The sequence below is a fragment of the Hippichthys cyanospilos genome, chromosome 13 (assembly GCF_059441005.1).
Source record: "Hippichthys cyanospilos isolate Australia breed blue-spotted pipefish chromosome 13, RoL_Hcya_1.0, whole genome shotgun sequence".
NCBI classification, from domain to species: domain Eukaryota; kingdom Metazoa; phylum Chordata; class Actinopteri; order Syngnathiformes; family Syngnathidae; genus Hippichthys; species Hippichthys cyanospilos.
In genome coordinates this window covers 14235646-14254969 of record NC_142381.1, presented here as the reverse complement: position 1 = coordinate 14254969, position 19324 = coordinate 14235646, and the positions used below count along the sequence as shown (strand labels likewise).

Here is a 19324-nt window from a genome sequence, read left to right as displayed (position 1 = left end):
GGAGCTGGGGAAGCGGGGATGGGTTGGGGGGGGTATGGCCTGGTTAGGTCAGCGTGGGGTCATTGCTTCACTAAAGCTAGAGACGGTAGTCCTGCGCGGACTGAAATGAATGGTGGGGCGGCGCCCTCTGCTGGCGAGATCCCGCACGCGTACAGCACATGATGGCTTACTGGAGCTGCCGCTGTAGAAGTTCATGCCACCAGGTGGAGCTGAGTAGAGGTGAATTCGTCGACTTTAAGGGAGAATGAAGATAACACCAAGGGGGGATTTTAAATACAAGCGTAACAATTCAAAACCGGGCAGGTGAGGTTTTTTTTTTTTTTTTTCCAACTGGGTCTGGTTTATCTTGATCTACACATAATCCAGTCACAAAGAGGTGAGATGGGGAAATGGAGGGCGGGCAGGGGGCGTTTAGAAAAGAAAAGATGACAAAAACAGTAACACATGCCTTTCGTGGGACAAAGGGGCACTTTTCTACCCGGACACCTCTCCTGGTCGGTCAGTCGAGGATGCAGCCAACTGGAAAGCCGTGATGTCAGAAATGTTTGTTTCTTTATAAACAATAACACCTAAAGTCACAACGGATCACCTTTCCATTGAAACAACAGCCAACTACGGAAAAATACCAATCCGATCATTGAATCCTTGAGAACAACGTTATTGCTGACGTTAAGGAGTGAGTGGGGTTGGTGAAATGAGGATGGATGCGGGTGTAAAGGGCGGGGATCCTGGGGTGCTCGTGTGAGAGCACGTGGAGTCACATCAGGTCATTGTGGTGTTCGGGGAGGGGGTCGAAATGTATCTGATGCAGGGAGGAAGATAAGTTTGGAGCCTGGTTTTCCAGAGGTGACGGAATGTGCTGGCGGCAGCAGGGGGTCAACGGGAGAGGGCCTGGGGGGTCAGTATGGGTGGCTATTGGTCGGAGGGGATGTCTCTGTCGCCTTCGGCCTTATTTGGCTGCCCTGGGGATGGGGCGTGTGGTGGGTGAGAGACGGGGGCTATGCCGTGAGCAAGGTTTCCCGAAACCAGGCTTTCCACCCCGGCTCCGGCTCCTGGGAGACCCCCTGCTGCGGCAACATTGATCAGACCTGGAGGGAATCTGGAACACAAGATTGAGTCGGGTAGTTTTGATTTGATCCGTCCCATACAGCCACCTTTACTGTTGACTATAACATTGTACTTTGGAAAGTGAGCATCAGGCAGCTGCATGGAAACACAGGCCTTGCTGTTTTTTTTTTTTTTTCAATTTGATCCCCGCAGCTATTCATTGGATGCGTTTTGTCGTTTCCGTTCAAAATTGTGTAATTGAATGCATTTATTCTTTTAACGACTCAATTCACTGCGAGTGACGGCAAAAGATGTCAACAGACGCATTTTTATGCGACGGCTGCGATTAACTTAAGTCATTCACTGTCATTTGTAAAAATATAAATAAAAAATATTTTAACTGGGCTGGTAGTTCATGGGTTAATACTTTAAGTGATGAACTGATTTACTGGGAAAACTGCATTTTATGTACATGTTTCTTTCAATTCTATTGAAAAATGAATTACACTTAAATGTCACACACACTTAAAAATGTGAGCTTATTTATGAATCACGCTGTGTACACCACAATTAACAGTGCAAAGCATATTATGATTAAAAAAACATCAACTTCACACTGAGTGTTTCTGATTTATTACATTTTGGAACAATATTTGTAATGGTACCCCTTGGCGTATTTTAATCAGCAACTCCAGGAACAACTTAATCTAAAATCATGCGTTTTATTTTTGGCTGGTCTGCCGGCAATGTGTGATTATTGATGATATGTATTTGTATAAAACTTAAAATAAAGGCACACAATCTTTTGCTAAGGAGCCACTGACCAAAATGCAATTTATTTAGCAATAATTTGCTTTCTGATCCATTTATACAATTTCAGTTTTGCACAAACTGATGCAATTGGTGAGTGCCCAGATAGCTGTTTTTCCCCAAACAAATCATTGCAGGATTTAAAGTGTTGAAATGGCTTCTTAATAGTAACTTTAATGGCTCAACAAAACACCCAATTTTTTTGTTTGTTTTCCTGTTTGGGAAATGCAAGGAGTCTGCCTCATAAAAGCTCCAAGTTGACTGGCCAGTGACAAATTCTTCCAGCATCCTAGTTTAGCCGCATAATGATTTGTAGGCCCAGATTTCCCACCCTGAGCTACCATTTATCCCTCTCACCTGTAGGTTGCTCCGTTAAGTTCGGGGTGAACAGTGGCAGCCTCCATGTTCGGCCACTGGGATGCTGCCATCAGATATTCTTTATTCACGCAGTTCTTCAGGCTGTCCGGGATACGCCCTAGAAATGCAATAGTTAAACTTTACAGGGCGCATTTTAACAGGATCCACGTCAGTGCCAGTCATGCTGCACCCACTTCAGGATTCTTCTTTTAAAGGACGAATTTTATTCTTGTAATGTCAACAAATACGATTCTGTATTAAGTATATATTTTGGGTTTAGAATAATTTATACCACAACTCAACAAATGTTTGGCTTTGGAACAGGCCGGTGTATACTTTTTATATTTTCTGTATTTTGTGAGATAAGGCATCTAACATCAATTTGTACTTTACGCATGGATCAAGAGCGCTTGTACCACAAAGTCAGTAACAATGGTGTCTGCCGTTGAATGACAGCTTGATTAGCAGAAGCCCAAGTGACATGTCAACATTTGTTATGCACCCTGCCTAAAGTCATGCTAATCATTATCTAGTTATGAAAAAAATGACATGAATGTTTATAGTCTGTTTGAGTCTGTCTAGTGATTGGGCTAAAAACAAAAGCAGGAAGCAATCATACACTCTATTCAAGTCTAAATAAGAGTGATGCGCTGCATTATTGCGGCTAATACTGGAACAGACAATATACTGCACAGCGTAAATATTTGAAAACCTGATTTCCACAGTGTTAAATATTGAATCCCATACCCACAATGGAAAACGGCATGTTTAGACAAGTTAGTCATCTCTTTGATTGTTTGCACAGCAGATGGCTCAAGTCAACTAATTCTCGAAGCTTATACTGTAAACTTTTATCCGGAGAGAGCGATTGTACAGCGAGTGGGGGCACCCAACCTGCTCAACTCCAACCATGCTCCACAATGTTTTTTTTTGTTTGTTTGTTTTTTAAAGCGCCCCATTACTGTGACATCTTTCCTTACCAGTAATAGCACGGCGCACTTCCCTAGCTGCCTCCTCCCGAGCCTCCACCGAGGCTTGTTCGCTGTACCAGGATGTGTGTGGAGTACAGATTAAGTTGGGGGCATCTTTAAGGGGGCCAGTTGAAAAACTGTGCAAGACAAAAGGGGAACGATGATTGTTAGTCCTGCATACCATGGACATCTCTGAGAGTGAAGGGTGGTTACCTGAATGGTTCACTTTCATGGACGTCTAAAGCAGCCCCTCGTATCCGACCCTCTTTTAGGGCCTGAGCCAGTGCTTTCTCATCAACTAGGCCACCTCTTGACGTGTTCACCAGGAAAGCTCCCTGCCGCATCTATATTGGGTGCCATAAGCAATGCTTTGAGTCAAGCTGCAGCCCATTTTCACAATCAATATTAAAAGGGGAGTTCAGTCGTAACTTGACAAGCAAAATCGTAGGTAACCCTCTGTTAATTAATTAAAATAGTGATAATAGCAAGCTGACATGTTTCCAGCACCTTTGTGGATTTTTTTTTCTTAATCAAACTTGACCACTTAAAATGCTCCTTTAATACTACCTAGTAATAAACTTGAAGTATTTTTTGTGGCGTAGGTGTCAACATTGGAAACGACATGAATTTTGACACGCTGTCACAAAATTTTGACCTGATTCCAATTATTGGTGAATATATTTAACACACTTTTCAGCTAATCAGAAAAGGGAGTTCCCCTGACTAGAAGACAAGATGGAAGAAGTCGGGAGAAAGTTCAGGTTTATGTGAATTTGAAGGTGTTTTTGACCAGATTTTCAATAGATGATATACTGTAATACAAAAGTGTTTGCCAAAATTATACCTTTCTCTCACACAAAAGGCTCAATTTCTCACAAATGATTCATCCAATTGTCAAAAAAAAGGGTAATGTCCTCAGGATAAAGGTCTTTTTGAATACACTTGTTCACTTGTCTTGTAAAGACAAAGTTAAATACTCAAAAGAAAAACTATCAAACATTCTGCCCGTATTTCAAATATTTACAAACATACATTATTCTATTCATTACTTTTTAAATGAATAAGCCAATTAGTTGGTTATGGAAATTGTATTCTGCTAAACATCATAATCCGTATCACCTTCCAAAATCCATATTCGTCATTGCCCTAGGCTTCATGATTAATTTTGAGGAGGAAAAATGAATAGATAGTTCAAAGTGAACACCAACCTCATAAAATAATCAACATTTTGGGGGTAACTGTAATTGGTCAACTTTTATCTTATCTGCAGCAATATGAGCAATTTTTGTTTTTTTTTTATATCAAGTTTGGCAAAATTTCAGCAGATGAAGGATGGGGATGGAGGCACATATGGGACTGCCTGTTTTATCAGCTCACCTGTTTAATGGTGAAGTCATTGATGAGGTGGTGGTTGTGCTCGTTGAGGCTGCAGTGCAGGGAAACACAGTCCGAGTGGATGAGCAGGTCCTGGAGAGTGGCCATGCGCTGCAGGCCCAGGGAGCGCTCCACGCCATCAGGCAAATAGGGGTCATAGAAGATCACGCCAAACCCAAATGCCTTGGCACGCAGCGCCACTGCTTGGCCAACTCGCCCTGGAAGGCCAAAATGACAATATCAGGAGCCTATTAGGTTATATTAAAATAATATAAACAGATGGGATGAGATCTCGTAGGTTAGATTGTCACAAGATATCTCATCATTGAACAGCACATTTTTCTTTTTTTGGCAGTGGAGTACACGTGAGAGTGGATTCTACATAACAGTAAACACGCAGAAAATCGTGTTGAGACTTAAAAAAATAATTACCATAACAAATGATATATAGACACAGATGCTTGCATTTTAACTCAAGAGTTTTTTTGATGAAGTTGATTCTGAAAGCATGTTGTGATAACTGTTGTTGCCAACAACTTGTTGCTGCTGGAGAGTCATGAGTTGCGACTCGATAGAAACAACACAATATGGTTCAGAAAACACAGCGTCTCAATATCTGAAGCCCAACAGGAGACAAACAAGATGCTCCGATTACTTTCAAATCACCTGTGGCATTACTTTGATTTTCCCCTCAAAGAAAAGGATGGTAAAATATTGGCAGATAAGACAAAGACTTTGTGAACAATGAAAAAAAAAAAAGGTCATACACCGCAGCGAACAGGAGCAATAATCTACTTACCAAGCCCAATGATGCCCAACGTCTCTCCTCGAATACGAGCAGCACCACCGGCCACCTCTCGGATCTGCTCCACGCTGGATGCTCGGGTTCCCTCCCGGAGAGCCTGGTGCATCCATGTGACTCGCCTGTACAAGTTGAGGATCAAACATAGCGAAGTGTCGGCTGTCTCCTCCACTGAGGTTGCTGGAACATTACACACTGCGATCCCTACGCGGGAGAAATGGAACCGATTGACAAAACAGTTAATTGTGACTTTAGAAAAATGACAACGCTCGTTTTAGGTGGTCTCTTCTCACCAAGCTCTGCAGCTGCTTTGACGTCAACGTTGTCAAAGCCAGACCCAATTCTGACAATTACTCGGAGGCCTTTAAACTTCTCCAAGTCATCTCTCGACAAAGTGATGGTGTGATAAAGCAGGGCGGCCACAGCCTCATTCAGCACCTAGAAATGACAAATGTGCACCCAATTGGATCTTTAAGGAGGAAAGGTAACCATGAAGACGCAATGCAGTTGTGTGTCAAATATTGCAAAGGATCTTAAAGACACTGAATTTGACTGAATCTCTTTTACCTTTTCATGAATTTCTTGTGTAGACTGGGCATCACAAAAGGCCACAGTAGCGACATCTTTGAGGATGGGCATTTCAACGGTGCAGTCGCGCCCATCCAACAGCGCTACCAGCGGCCGTGGATGCATAGGCCCGTTCAGGATGGGGGGTCGGATACCTGAGCCAAGTAGAAAGAAAACCAGAATATATATATTAATTGCAAAGGATTACGTGAGCATTTGATCTGACCTACTGTATGTACTTCAAAGAATAAACAACGTAGAGGGACTGCAAAACTGAAATGGCTCATTGGAGAGGAAAAGGGGGGTTAAAAAAACGGTTACATGCTTTTGTATTAAAGAATCAAAGGTAAATGTTCAATGACTACTTCTGCCAGGGCCAACCTGTTAAAGTGGAGAGAGAGAGACCTAGTGAATTTCTTTAAATAATTGAGACTTCCCTAAACGCTATAAATACCTATCAATTTAAACAAAAGTAAACCACAAACCATGGTCCCACAACACTTTAATATAGCAGTCATCTTAATGCATTGCAGAATCCTTAAAAATACAGTTCAGATGCTGTGTTTAGCCCTAGATTGACGAAACTAAAAGCAGCTGCAGCAAACATGGGTGTCACCGTCTTATCACTGATCTCCTGCTTGACTATATCAGATATCTAACATGGCTGCTGCTTTTGGATTTTTGATTGGCTGAGCGAGTTGGGCTGGGATCGGGGTGAGTGAGTGTTTTAGGGCAAACTTCAACCGTTCGTCTCTGCCAAGAACGTTTGGCTGAGTGGACAACTAGTTTGATGTTTGAGGTTTTTCTGCAGATAAAGAAGGAAAAGCTTAAAAATAATAGTAACACGATTGATGTGTATTTTTTGGGCTGATGCTGATTTATGGCAGAAATAAATACAGATTACTGATTCATTATTAAAATAAAAAATAACAGCATTTGTTTCCTCAAAGTGCATTTCAATAGGTGCCAATTATATGTGGATTTTCACTATTAGCAGGTTGGCCTGGTACCTATTCTCAGTGAATAATGGGGGTTGGCAATAAACACATTGTTTAAAAAAAAAAAAAAAAAAGAGAAAAAAAAAGTTCCTTTTCGGTTCACACAATCCTTAGGGTGGCACAATTCATGAGATTATAAGGACAATAATTGTAGCTATGTGTTTGCTAATAGTAGTTGAATAGGTACCACATTTGACATATTTATGCTTCAATTATGTAGCAAATCGTATATATTTTTTCTTTTTTTAAAAACACAAACTGACTAGGTTTTATGCATAGTAACATCAAGATCAACTCGATGCACAACTTCCTTGCATTGCTCACCTTATCCTTGCTTGTGAAAATTAAGATTTGCTTTGCTTTGAAGAGCAGGTTCACAGAACAAATTTCATGAAATATATTTAAGGTAGATGGTAGGGCTGCACAATTATAGCCAAAATAATAATCACGATTATTTTGGTCAATATTGAAATCCTAATTATTTATCATGTTTAGTCAAACATGTCTATTTATTGCCCTTTTTTTTTAGATAAGCAGTATATAGAAGGCTTCAAGGCTTGATACTTTCAAATAATAATAATAATAAACTAAAATAAAGTAAATAATTAAAAACAATTCACACAAGACATGGCAAAAACTTGGTACACAGGGCAACACAGCTAACTTACTTGCTGAGTGCAAATCAATGAAAAAAAATAAGCCAACTTAGAACCAAGCACATTATTTACTTTAACAAATTTTAATCAATTACCAATCAAAGTGTCATTCTTGGTCATTTCAAACCAAATGTATTCAAATATTTTGCCAATTGAATTTTTCTGCATGGGTTTCTATTGACAGCTAGCACTGCATATTGTAGGAATCAGGTTTGAAACTCAATGCCATTTCACACAGGTAAACAATACATTAGGAGAAAAGAAAAGCTGAGGCTTTGGTCATGCAAACGTGTGAAACATTGCCCCCTGGTGGTAAGATCACAAAGTGCTCGTTGTGACTTGTGATCAAAAAAAGTGTTTTGCTTTTTAAATATTAGTATCGCTGAGGATCAGCTTAATTAATTGTGGCAGCCAATACTGTGATTGCGATTAAAATTCGGTTAATTGTGCAGCCTTAGTAGAAAGTTATAGTGTGGAATAATGTGTAATAAATGATGACATTAGTGCAGCTTGTATTCAACTGCTATAAATGGTTATGTGGTACATAAAGGTAAAAAGTGAAACAAACTGCAAATATTGGCCATTTGGCTGATTATTTTTGTCCGGTTTTGGAAGGGCCATAATCAAGTTGCGGCTTAATCACTCAGGCCCTACTAAATACCTAACACAATTACACAACCCCCCTTATAATGCAATTTAGAAGGTTTCTGTGAATTATCTTTTTTATCATCACATTAATTGAAGGGGACTCTATAAGGCAGACCTCTTTCTGGCCTTAGCCTTATGTCAAACGTTTTTGTGGGCTGGCTCTTCCCTGGCCCGTGATTTCCCTCCTCTACAAAGTCGGGGTATATTCCACCAAATCTTTGAATTGCAAGTAAAATGCTGTGAATGCATCTCTGTCAACCATTAACACTTATTACATAACCATAACTGCCAAGGCAGCCATTCAAGCACAAATTAATTCTGGTGTGCATAAAATAGCCGAGTAATCGTAAAGGTCTGAAGCAATTTACCATAACACAACTGCCATTCCACAGTGACACTGCAGACAATGATATTGGATAATCAGAAAGAGATATTTTTATGTTATGATGAGCGTGTCAGATGAGGCACAGCTTATGAAGAGTGAACATGCCAGAGGGCATTTCATTTAACCTCAAGATGAAATGTTTTCCACTGTCACCCCTCCATTGCAAAGACTTTTCCTATGGAGCATTCAAAAATAGACAATGCTGTTATTATGTTTAAACTAAAATTATCATTAATCTATCATTATAAGTTCAAAATTAGATAACCGTAGTAGTCATATAAAAAAATTAAAAGCTGTTTATTTCTATGAATAAAAAGTATGTCATTCATCTGGATATGTTTATCCATAATAGCAGCACCTACCATCAAATTAGTTGAGTGGCTATAGAACTGCTTTTACAATGTGTCAATAGGCAACTTTGCTCATTTGTTTCTTAAGGAAAGTTTTTGTTCCCATGTTGCATGCAAAGCAACATTTGCTGCTTCATAGTAATATAATAATAATAAAAAAAGTTCAATTTACTATTTGTAACATACTGAGAATTGAAGAGGATTTTTTCCCGCAGATAACTTCACAAATAGCAAATATCCAATGCATGATTACTTATTCGAAATAAAAATAAACCGTCAAGAAAGTGTATTTCAAGGTATCAAACTCAAGCTAACGTCACTGATGGTCACACACACACGTGTAAAAATACACCCGCCTAGCCACAACGTTATGACCGCTGCCTTTCAATTCAAGAGCCATAGGGAAAGAAAAAAAATCTGTTGTTTCATTCATATTCCACAAATTCTATGTTAATCTGACTAATGTGTTTAGTCTAGTGGTATAGTCCTAATTATTTCTAGTTTTAAACATTATTCCCGACTTTTTCTTTAAAATGTCTTTGTAAAATTGTAATAAGTATGATTGAATAATTAGCAGATGAAGCGGAACAACAAATTGTCTTAGATTTGAGACTTTCATTGCACTATTTTTTTTTAAAAAAACTTTGTTTTTGTTGCAAGTGTAAGGAAAAAAAAGATACTGGTCATTTTGACGTTTGAGGATTTGTGGGATTTTCTTTTTTCTTTGATATACTGTATAAAGTCTTGGGTTCCTCTCGATTCACTCTGGTCTTAATATTTTGGTCTCAGTTGGAGTTGTTTTGACTACCAGACTACAATCTAAAAACAGTTGGGTGAAAAATAACACAATTATTGGTCGGAAAAGGACTGACCCAATATTTAGGTCGATTAAACCCAACTTTCTTGGTTGTGTAAACAAAACAACCATTTGTTGAGATTGTCTTATACAAAATAACCAACTTTGAGGTGGTTATGAGCAAAATAAGGCAGAAAATTGGGACGCATTGACCCAAATATTTGGTTGCTTTGGTTGCTGACGCATAATTGTGTTATTTTTAACAGCAGTAAAGTTATTATTGTGTCCTTAACAAATTTGATAGTAAATTATTTTTTATGCATTTATTTTAAAAGCAAATTTTGCCACTTGGTTTTGACAGAAAATGACAAGAAGGCACAAGAACAGGCCAATCACAGCTCAGTGAAAGTCACATGGCCAACAAGTGAGCTGCGATTGGTACTTAACCAATCATTGGCCACAATCAATATTAGTTGACAGCAAGTGGCAAAATGTGTTGAGGTTAAATGTGCATCAAAAATAAATTACTCATCAAAATAATTATAGATAAAATAAATCACTTTTTACTGCTGAAAAATGTCCAAATTAATGGATTGTGTCTTTGACGGTTGCAAATGTTAAAATAATTCAATATCATTTGTCATTCTATTTGTATTTCCATCTTTGGGCCTTCAAAAAAACTATTATGTCTGATAGCGGTTTACCATTTCATACATCTCGCTATTAAGTCCAAGATGATCCGACCTTCATCTTCTTTATGTATGGGGTATGTATGGGGATCATGCATGAAAATAGTGAGGGGATGAGGTAGAGGTGATTGGGAGTGTGCTGGTTGGGGGTGAGGGGGAGGGGAGTAGAAATCTGCAGGGTCTCGGAGGGGAGGCAGAAAGGGGGTTCATGACTGTGTCTGAGTCATGACCTAAATTCTCCAATGTGGGAGACTTCCTCATCCATATTTTTCTGCCCCACTTTCACGAGACACTTACTGACAACAGCATCACGCCAACAAATACGGTGTTTGACAAACGATCGGCCAAAGGACAATAATGACAACGTCGCTCTTAAAAGCTACAAGCCAATTTTTGCTCTTGCTTCTAGCCCCCTACACACCATCTTGATCCTGCTGCGTGACAGGTGTCTGTGTGGAAAGAGGGGGCAGGCGGGGGTAGTGTGGCAAGCTGGAACGTTTACTTGGACAAGGGGCAAGAGGTAATGGCGAGAGTGCACAGAAGGGAAGACGGCTAGCAGTAATGGCTAAAAAACAAATATTTGTGAACGCTTCTTGTGATGTACACCATTTATCAACACAAAGGAAGTGAAAACACACAGCAGTTGGGCTTTACATTTTGAGGTAAAGACGGAATGTGTTGCAGACGGGTCGAGAATGTGACCACGCTGGGGGGGACAAAGGCTAACCAAAAAGGCTTCATGACAAAGAAGGCCTCAGAACAAGTTGCTGGTGAAAAATACAAGCAGGCCTACACACAGGGTAATTTGAGTAAATGACACTGGCATAGCGGACCCGACAAAAACGCAAGCATGGCCGCACACAATACATTTCATTCAGTGATTCATTCATTCTGCCTCCCCTCCCCTCCTCTGCATGCTCCCTCTGGCTGCAGTTGGAGGAGCGAGAGGTGAGGGGGGGGAGGGGCAGCAGATGATGATAATGCAGTAAGAAAGGGTACTCCACCCAGACGTGTGTGCGCGCGCGCGCATGCACGCACACTGTTATTCAGTTCCTTCTTAACGGCTGCGACAACGCAAGCATGGGAGCAGATGCATATTTAGCCGCGCCACACCCAAAACCGTAGACGTCAGCCCTCCCACAAGATGCGAGCTCCAAGATTTGACAAAACACAATCTGAAACATCGAAAGGCATGAGCACAAGAGCTAACCTTGCATTATGAAGTCTGTCAGCCCTTCTTCCTCTCTCGCCTCGCTCTCCCTCTATTGCTTTTCTCTCTCCCTCACTAGCACTCGCTCAGCTGTCATCCACGCCCAGTCCTCCCCCCCAACTTCCGTTGGCCAATCACAGGCGGCTGCATTGAGGGCCAGCCAAACAGCACTAACCTCATTAGCATAAAGCAGAGGCCTGAGGGCGGTTTGGGGCCGTTGTCGTTTTTTAAAGAGGCAGCTGGCCTCTTTCCCCACGGCTGCGGCCACGACCCTTCACCTTGGCACTCTCCTCCTCATCCGTCTCAAGAGATGCACCCACAATATTCCCTCCAATTTAAGATCACCATTCACACCTCTTCTCCATCACCATTAACCCTTCACTATGCGCTATGAAAAATAAATGAATAAATAAATAAAAATAAACTTGTGCCGGGTTAGTTCACACTTCAAAATGTGACCAAAAACTCTTGCCAGCAACAGAAATTCAGATATTTTGATATTTGTATTCTGTATGTCATTCAGTCAATTTTATTCATTATACTAATTATAATTCATCATGAAGAAATTACATTTACGCTCAAGCGGTAGCTGATTTATTTTATGTTGCTGCACATCATAAGGAGAACCTCATAATATGCATGCAAAGAGTAAACATCAGAGTGAAAGGGTGCAAAAACCATGTGGTATTACATGTGCAAGGGTGGGGTCAGTGTCTTGCTTAGGGGCAATTAAGTAGTCTAGTATGTCTCACAACTGGATGCCATCTTTTTTTTGTGTGTGTGTGTGCACGAATTGAAGTGTCGCACTCGCGATAAAGCCCAAGTCCTTCAAAATGACCTAGACTAGCCAGTAAACGCTTATAGGGATACTGAATTTAGTTTATCTATACAGTGGGCCCCAGGTTTACGAGATTAATCCGTTCCGCGGTTGGGATCGTAAAGCGAACTCGCCATATAGTGGGCGATCCAAACCTATGTTCATTAGCTAATGCGTGCCAAACCCCAGGTAAAAATATCAAAATTTTATATACATATTAAAAATTGGTATCAAAATATAGTGAGTGCTACCTATATATAATATATACACATACAATTAAATTACATGATAAATAAAAAATATATTAAGGATTTATTTACCTTTGAGCGACGTGAAAGTTTGTTATGATGATATTCCCAACTGAGGATAGCCTAGCAAGGCTAGCTTAGCCTTCTTTGTATTTCTTGATTTTCTCCAGCTTCGTTTCCATATAAATCATCTTCTTACTTCTCTCTTTAACATCACAAGCAATCTTGGGACTCATGGCTAACCGAATAAAGTTCGAATTAAGCACTAAAATTCACTATAAATACGTTTTTGTAAGCACTCTTTAATGTTCAGCCATCTTGGAACGAGTGACGCCAACCAAAAGCAGATTAGCATCTTAGTGTTTCCGGGACGCCGACCAATAGTGGTCCAGCTTCTTAGGGAGGTGTGACACTGACCAATATCAGACCAGCATTGTAGTGATGTAATCGGTGACGCATCTATAGACATCTGAGCGCGGAGTGAATCACTGAGTCAAGCATGCACACTGACCGCCATGTTTGAGGTATCGTAAAGCGAAAAAAATGGGGTGAAGAGGGGATAAACAAAACGTCACGGTCTTTGTCGTAAGGTGAAAAAAAAACGCAAGGCAGGGACGTCGTAAACCGGGGGTCCACTGTACTTTTGTAACTAAATTATTTTTCATGCACAAAAAAAATTGTTTCTAAAGCTATTCACTGTACATGAAAAACAATTTTGTTGGCAAATTAAGTAAAGTATGAACTTTTTACTGCTTTACCATATGGCTATATAAGATGGGTTGCGTTTATGTAATTACAATGAAAATCATCCAGAATTAGTGGGGCAAGAAAAAAAAAAAAAAAAGTAATTATGGGGCCATATTGCCAGGCCCTATACAGAGACCAAGATCTCTCCGTAAGTTAAACACTGCTTCATGGATGTTATGTAGAGTCACACGGTAAATGTATTTCTCAGAAGACTATAGTTGATGATGTAAACCTTTAGTCTATTGGACAGTGCAATGGCAAATGAATAAAAACTCACCCTCACAAATGCGGTCGAGCCTCTGGCGCTTGACTTGTTTGTGTTTGTCCATAAGAGCCATAGACTGAGCAGTCCGGAAGTTGAACGCAGTAAAACCAATATGAAATCCTCTTAATAATCTCCACTTCTATTGACCTGCAAACAAAGATATACTGTAATTCCCTTCTGTATTGGACGCACCCTTAATTGTAGAGTCAGATTCTGGTATCTTCTATGTTACCATGTATAAAACACTTTGGTAACAATCTAAAAATGATAGAAAAACAGAAAAAAAATCTCAATCTTTGTAAATTCTTCATATTCTTGAGTTCAAATATATAAATTATATATTTGTTGCAGGTTAAATTGTGTGGCAGATTTCCCACATTTTGAGTGGTCAGTAAACGCAGAGCCAGTGTAACGTGCTCCAAGCAGTTTTTCCTTTTCCTTTTCCACGCAACACAAGTTCATTTTGCCAAAGTTGCAGATCATCAATGTTCCATTAAGTATATAATTGTAAGTATATGCCAAAAGACCACAATTAATAAACAAGTCAAATGGAATACCTTTCCGTGTTCTCTAACCGGAGCACTCCAGTCTCCAGCTGATTCAATTTAGAGTGGCAAGGTATGGAGACATCATAACCATTATATGATCCTCTCCGCTTTAGAAATATTCCTGTGTTTGAACAAGGATGGACTCGGATGTTGGTTCCGTCTGCTCACTTCTTCTTTTTTTTTTTTATTAAAAAAATGCCTTGGCTAATACAAGCTGCTGTCAGCCGCAAAAGGCACTGGCTGTTAATAGCTAACTGACGTCCGCACTCTTGCTCGTCCCGTTAAGATAATTATTCTAAGTAAGAACATAGCCGATATAAAAATTCACATATGTGTGTCCAAACTCAACTTATGTGGCTTATGGATCAATCTTCATTCAATGGTGTCAAATATATATATATTTTTTATTATCTTTAAGTTACCATTTATAGTATGCATCCATACTTTTGTCCCCAAAAAAAGTGCATCTTATATATGGAGAATTACAGGAACAAAAACTAAACATTAATTATACATATTTTTTCTAACTGAACTTTAGATTTAAGCTTTAAATAAAATAAACATCTGAAATGATGGATTGTTATGAATAAATTTCAACCATACTTTAACGCAAAATCAGTTCTGCTCAATTTCCTGGTTGCATCAGTGGTTATACAGTATAAAAGAATAGCGACATTGTAAAACGCTTGTTTAAAAGGCAGTGCGGGGCTGGTGCCTTTTTTTTTATGTAATTTCACCCAGGTTTTTTCCAGTGTTTGAGTTAGTATACAGAATATGTAACAAACAATGGGGTGCTCACCCCATAAAGAAAATGGAAGGTTGACAGTACATTCATTTATGTTTTGTTTTGTTTTTTAATACAGTAGTACAGTGTGAAACATTGTTATTTGGAATAAAAAATATTCCATGGTTCACATACAAAATATCAAATTATTCATACAAATGAGTCAAACACTAATTTGTGAATGATAACATAGAAAGCACTTCATCAGGGAGAGGCCGCTTGCTGCAACACTTTAAATTGAAAGCCGGAGAGGATACTCTGCAGGAAAATGAAAATGTTTACATTTGAAATGCTTTTGTGTGTGGTGGGCACCAGACTGCCCCACTTTTTTTTCTTCCCTCAAGGTGATTGGTATTATTTGTGGTGGTGTGCAGGAATGCACATGCCTGAAATTGTTCAGGATCACCACAAAGCCAGTTATAACTGCAACCAGGGTTGCAGCATGTTATTATTTGTTTAGTTAAAAACTATTAAAAAAAAAAAAAAAACACCTGGTTATGTTTGAACAATCAAGATGAACGAGGTAAATTTGAGTGTGTGTTGTCTTTTCACTTGAACCAACATTTGCAATCACAAATTATAGGGCTGAACAAGCTGTCGTTCTGAGACCAAAAAAATAGAAAACTAACACCTAAACAAAAATAGTTGATAAAATATAAACATTCTAAATGTGTAAAAAGTCCTAAGAAAAAAGAACTGAATTACATGCAAAATGATTTAAATGTAACTAATTCCTTTTTGATTTCTACTTAAGTCTCCTTTAATTGTTACATAATACATGTAACATTTACTGCCTGTCATCTGTTGCTACAGTTGAGTAAATGCGATGTTTTCTTCGGTGTATATAATTACAAAATATAAAACATTTGGGATTTTAAAAAAAAAGCAAGTTCTACATAATTGCATAGTTATGCATGGCATGTGGTTGTCTTGTCTTCCTTGAATCGTTTTAAAAACATTTAAAAAGGACTTTCTTTCACACACCCTCTCAAGTGTCATTGCACTATTACCCTATAATAGCTTTTCACGTTTTGATAGTATGTCATGTTTTTCATTAAATGTTTCTGTATATTATGAATACTGCACTGAAGATGGATTGTACGCACATAAAGAGCTACTTGTGCTCACATTCGCAGTACATTCACACCCATGGACAATTTACATTCGTCAATTAAGCCAACATTTTTGGAATGTTGGAAGCTGCCAGAGTACTCGCGGAAAACACAGAACTACTGAGAAAACAGGTCAACTCCCCTCAGATACCAAGTGTAATAAGCTACAAAGAAAGAAGTAATGGGATGTTCACAACACTCACCTGAAAAGCGGTGGCTGCTGTGACAGCTCGGTTGTCAAGGTAGTTTATACTGAAAACAAAGAACAGGAATATAAACTTTAGATTGACACTGTCATGCTTCTGGCACCACTGCATGACTAGTTTGATGATAATATTTGATGTACTGTACTACAAATAAAAAAACACACACACACACACACACACAAGGCCAACATTCAATTAAAACAGCCTATGCAGGATCAATCACTCAGCCAGTATGCTGTCATGAGCATATTCGCCTCCAACTAGCTGTGTGTTTCCTTGTTGAAGTGTTCACCTTATTAATCTTTCTAAGGTGACATTCGACACATACCCAAGTTTTAACCACAACTTTTTCCATTTCTCAAAAGAGCAGGTACATGTTACAATAATCAGACATAACAGCTCTTTTAAAAACCTCTCAGTGAAGCCATTTTTAAAATCATTAGCATTTTTTTAATATATATATTATAGTTTTCTATGCTTCTGCCAAATATAATGTGGATTGGTTGATCCCCACACTTATTTTTTGGACCCAACACTGGCTAAGTCACTTAAAGATTAGCAAGGTGACAAGATTTTTATGAATCAAATCCATCAGTTTTTGAGGCAGGTCAAAATTCCAAGCCATCATTATACTTCAAACATTGACACGTGTGCTAAAACCTCGACAACGAGCGCAGGTGCAAGATTATTGGTGGGAAAAAAAATCAATGTGAACATTAGAATAGGACGTGTACAAAAGCAATTGTTTTTTATGAATGGATTTGTTATGGAGTACTTCAGAAGTATTTGAATAGCTCAGCCATCTATTTTTTTTTATTCCAAACATTACATCACTTTTCATGTTGTTATTAGGATGTTACTTTGACCCACAATGATGGCTCATTTTTTCTGTCACTTCTGATGCTAATTTAAAGAATTGTATCCACTAAAATTGTCTCTTAACTGTGCGTATTTAATAACTCAGTTTTGTTCATTCACAAAGGTCTTGTCAATGAATGTTTGCGTGCCAAATCCAACCATACAACACTTGACCCACCATAATCTGCAACCGATGCCAATTGACGTAATTTTCTTTAATTACTTTTTTTAAACGAGGTCCCTGGGCTTTTCATAATTACTTCAATCAATTACGTTGCTTGTTTCTGTGTCTTGCAAGCTTCGAAATTAATACCTACCTTTTGTAAACATCCTCCAGAGAGCCAGCCTATTTATTTGTGTCGACCGCCATGTCTATTTTGTCTCATCAAAACAGCAAAGTTAATTGTGGATGTCCTTGACTGAGGACACCAGAATTTATTATGATAGGTCAAACGTGTCAAAATCTGGAGACCACTAACATATGCCCACTAAAGTGGACACAAATGAATCGACTGGCTCTCAAAAGGAAGCTATAATAAAGATCGATTATGTTATTAAAATGTTTCTTTTTTGTGTGTGTTAACTTTTTATATTGAGAGGCCAACATTTTTCGAGCATTTTCATCGGTTTTGAGTCGTATGGCATTATAGGTTTAAGTAAATTTATGATCGATCACATATAATCCTCAGATTATTTCACACTTACACACACGCATATCGTAAAGAACGTCGTGAAATACAACATGAGAAGAGTTTAAACTATTAGGAAAAGTTGCAAGGTGCTGCGGTGACAAAGTTCCCTTGTTAGCAGTCAAGTTACCGTTAACCAATTAGCCGAGAACGCTAGTTCGACCGCCTCCAAAACATCAATAAACTGAACAATACAATGAATGGTGGATATCATTTTCTTAAATCGCACGCGTTTGATTTTAACAGCGTTATAAACCTATCATCTTTAATCGACCCGTGGGTGAATAAGTTTCACGTTCACAGCGCTCAGAACTGGTGCTAACTAACGATATAGCATAACGGCTAGCTAGCACAAACACAAACATCTCGAAGTTCAAAGTGGCCTATTTTTGAATGGGAAATACGAAACCACATAGACTTCCGATTTGTGCAACGCGTAAGGTTGCGTGGCTACCATATAAAAGCGAAAAATAACGATCGGAAGCGATTTACATAACTACGTACGTGATCAACAGTGCTAACGCTAGCAAGCTAGCTAGATGGCTGTAGCTGTGAACGAACGTGCCGCTGTGTGTGGGGAAGATGCGAGAGGAGGGAGCCCATTTCGCTCGATTTGTTATCAGCGAGTGGCTCTACGGTTGGGGGGGGGGGGGCAAACTAAAATCAACATTTCTTTACTACATAATGTGGATCGCCCAAGTGACTGAATTCGAGTGGGACTACAGCAGTCGTCGGTGTTCGAATATAAGGAAAAAAAAATGCTAGTTATTTACCCCGAAGAAACTCTTTGGAGAGTGTTGAGACAGTGTGCGTGCGTCGGCGTTTCCCTCTCTCCCGATCGCCATGAAATTGCACAAAAGAGGAAGTGCTGTTTGGTGGGGGGCAGTATGAGAGTGAGAAAGAGCGGCGGTGGTCTCGAAGGAGCGCCCTCACCTTTCATGGCGGAACGGTTTCCTACTTGAACTTTAGAGAACTCATCTTTATTGACCTTACTGTCTGTGACCTACAAAGTTGGCAAAAGTAATCGCGTTCGACTCTTAAATCAACCCAAACATTTTTAACAATAACTTGTTCCGTGTGCCCCCACTAGCCTAAACAGAGAATTTTTTTTAATATTTGAGGAACATGAATTAAGATGCAAAATCCACCTCTTTTTGTCCATCTGGGGAGCAGCCATTTTGCCACTTGTTGTACGCTAGAATCGATAACCAATGGTACTCAAGCCTAATGTGACAACCAATTACAGCTCACCTGTTTTTCCAGTTAGGTGACCTTCGCAAATTAAGCAGTGATTGGTCGTCACCTGAGACATGAGCAACTGTGATGTCATTTTCAGTGGACAGCAAGTGGCAAAATGGCTGAGGCTTGAGATGGATCAAATTGTATATTT

The 19324-nt window shown here is 39.3% G+C and overlaps 1 protein-coding gene across 4 annotated transcripts in view; it reads right to left on the bottom strand.

Annotated features, from left to right (window-relative positions):
- Window positions 1-18855, bottom strand: part of ctbp1l (C-terminal binding protein 1-like) — a 20006-nt gene extending 1151 nt beyond the window's left edge. Inside the window, exons 1-12 of one of the 4 annotated variants that reach the window (XM_088431942.1) lie at window positions 18708-18855; window positions 16385-16433; window positions 13750-13884; window positions 5929-6083; window positions 5655-5799; window positions 5359-5565; window positions 4563-4777; window positions 3399-3529; window positions 3195-3322; window positions 2215-2332; window positions 1079-1099; window positions 1-871 (exon numbers count right to left, since the gene is read on the bottom strand). The exon at window positions 1-871 is cut by the window's left edge and continues 1151 nt beyond it. In XM_088431942.1, coding sequence (XP_088288068.1) covers window positions 763-871; window positions 1079-1099; window positions 2215-2332; window positions 3195-3322; window positions 3399-3529; window positions 4563-4777; window positions 5359-5565; window positions 5655-5799; window positions 5929-6083; window positions 13750-13810 — 1290 coding nt within the window. In that variant the 5' untranslated portion in view covers window positions 13811-13884; window positions 16385-16433; window positions 18708-18855 and the 3' untranslated portion in view covers window positions 1-762. Of the gene's footprint in view, window positions 1100-2214; window positions 2333-3194; window positions 3323-3398; window positions 3530-4562; window positions 4778-5358; window positions 5566-5654; window positions 5800-5928; window positions 6084-11660; window positions 11701-13749; window positions 13885-16384; window positions 16434-18438; window positions 18496-18707 lie in introns of those variants that run through there. The other 3 variants (XM_088431939.1, XM_088431940.1, XM_088431941.1) reach the window with 3 other exon arrangements.
- Window positions 18856-19324: the final 469 nt, after the last annotated feature.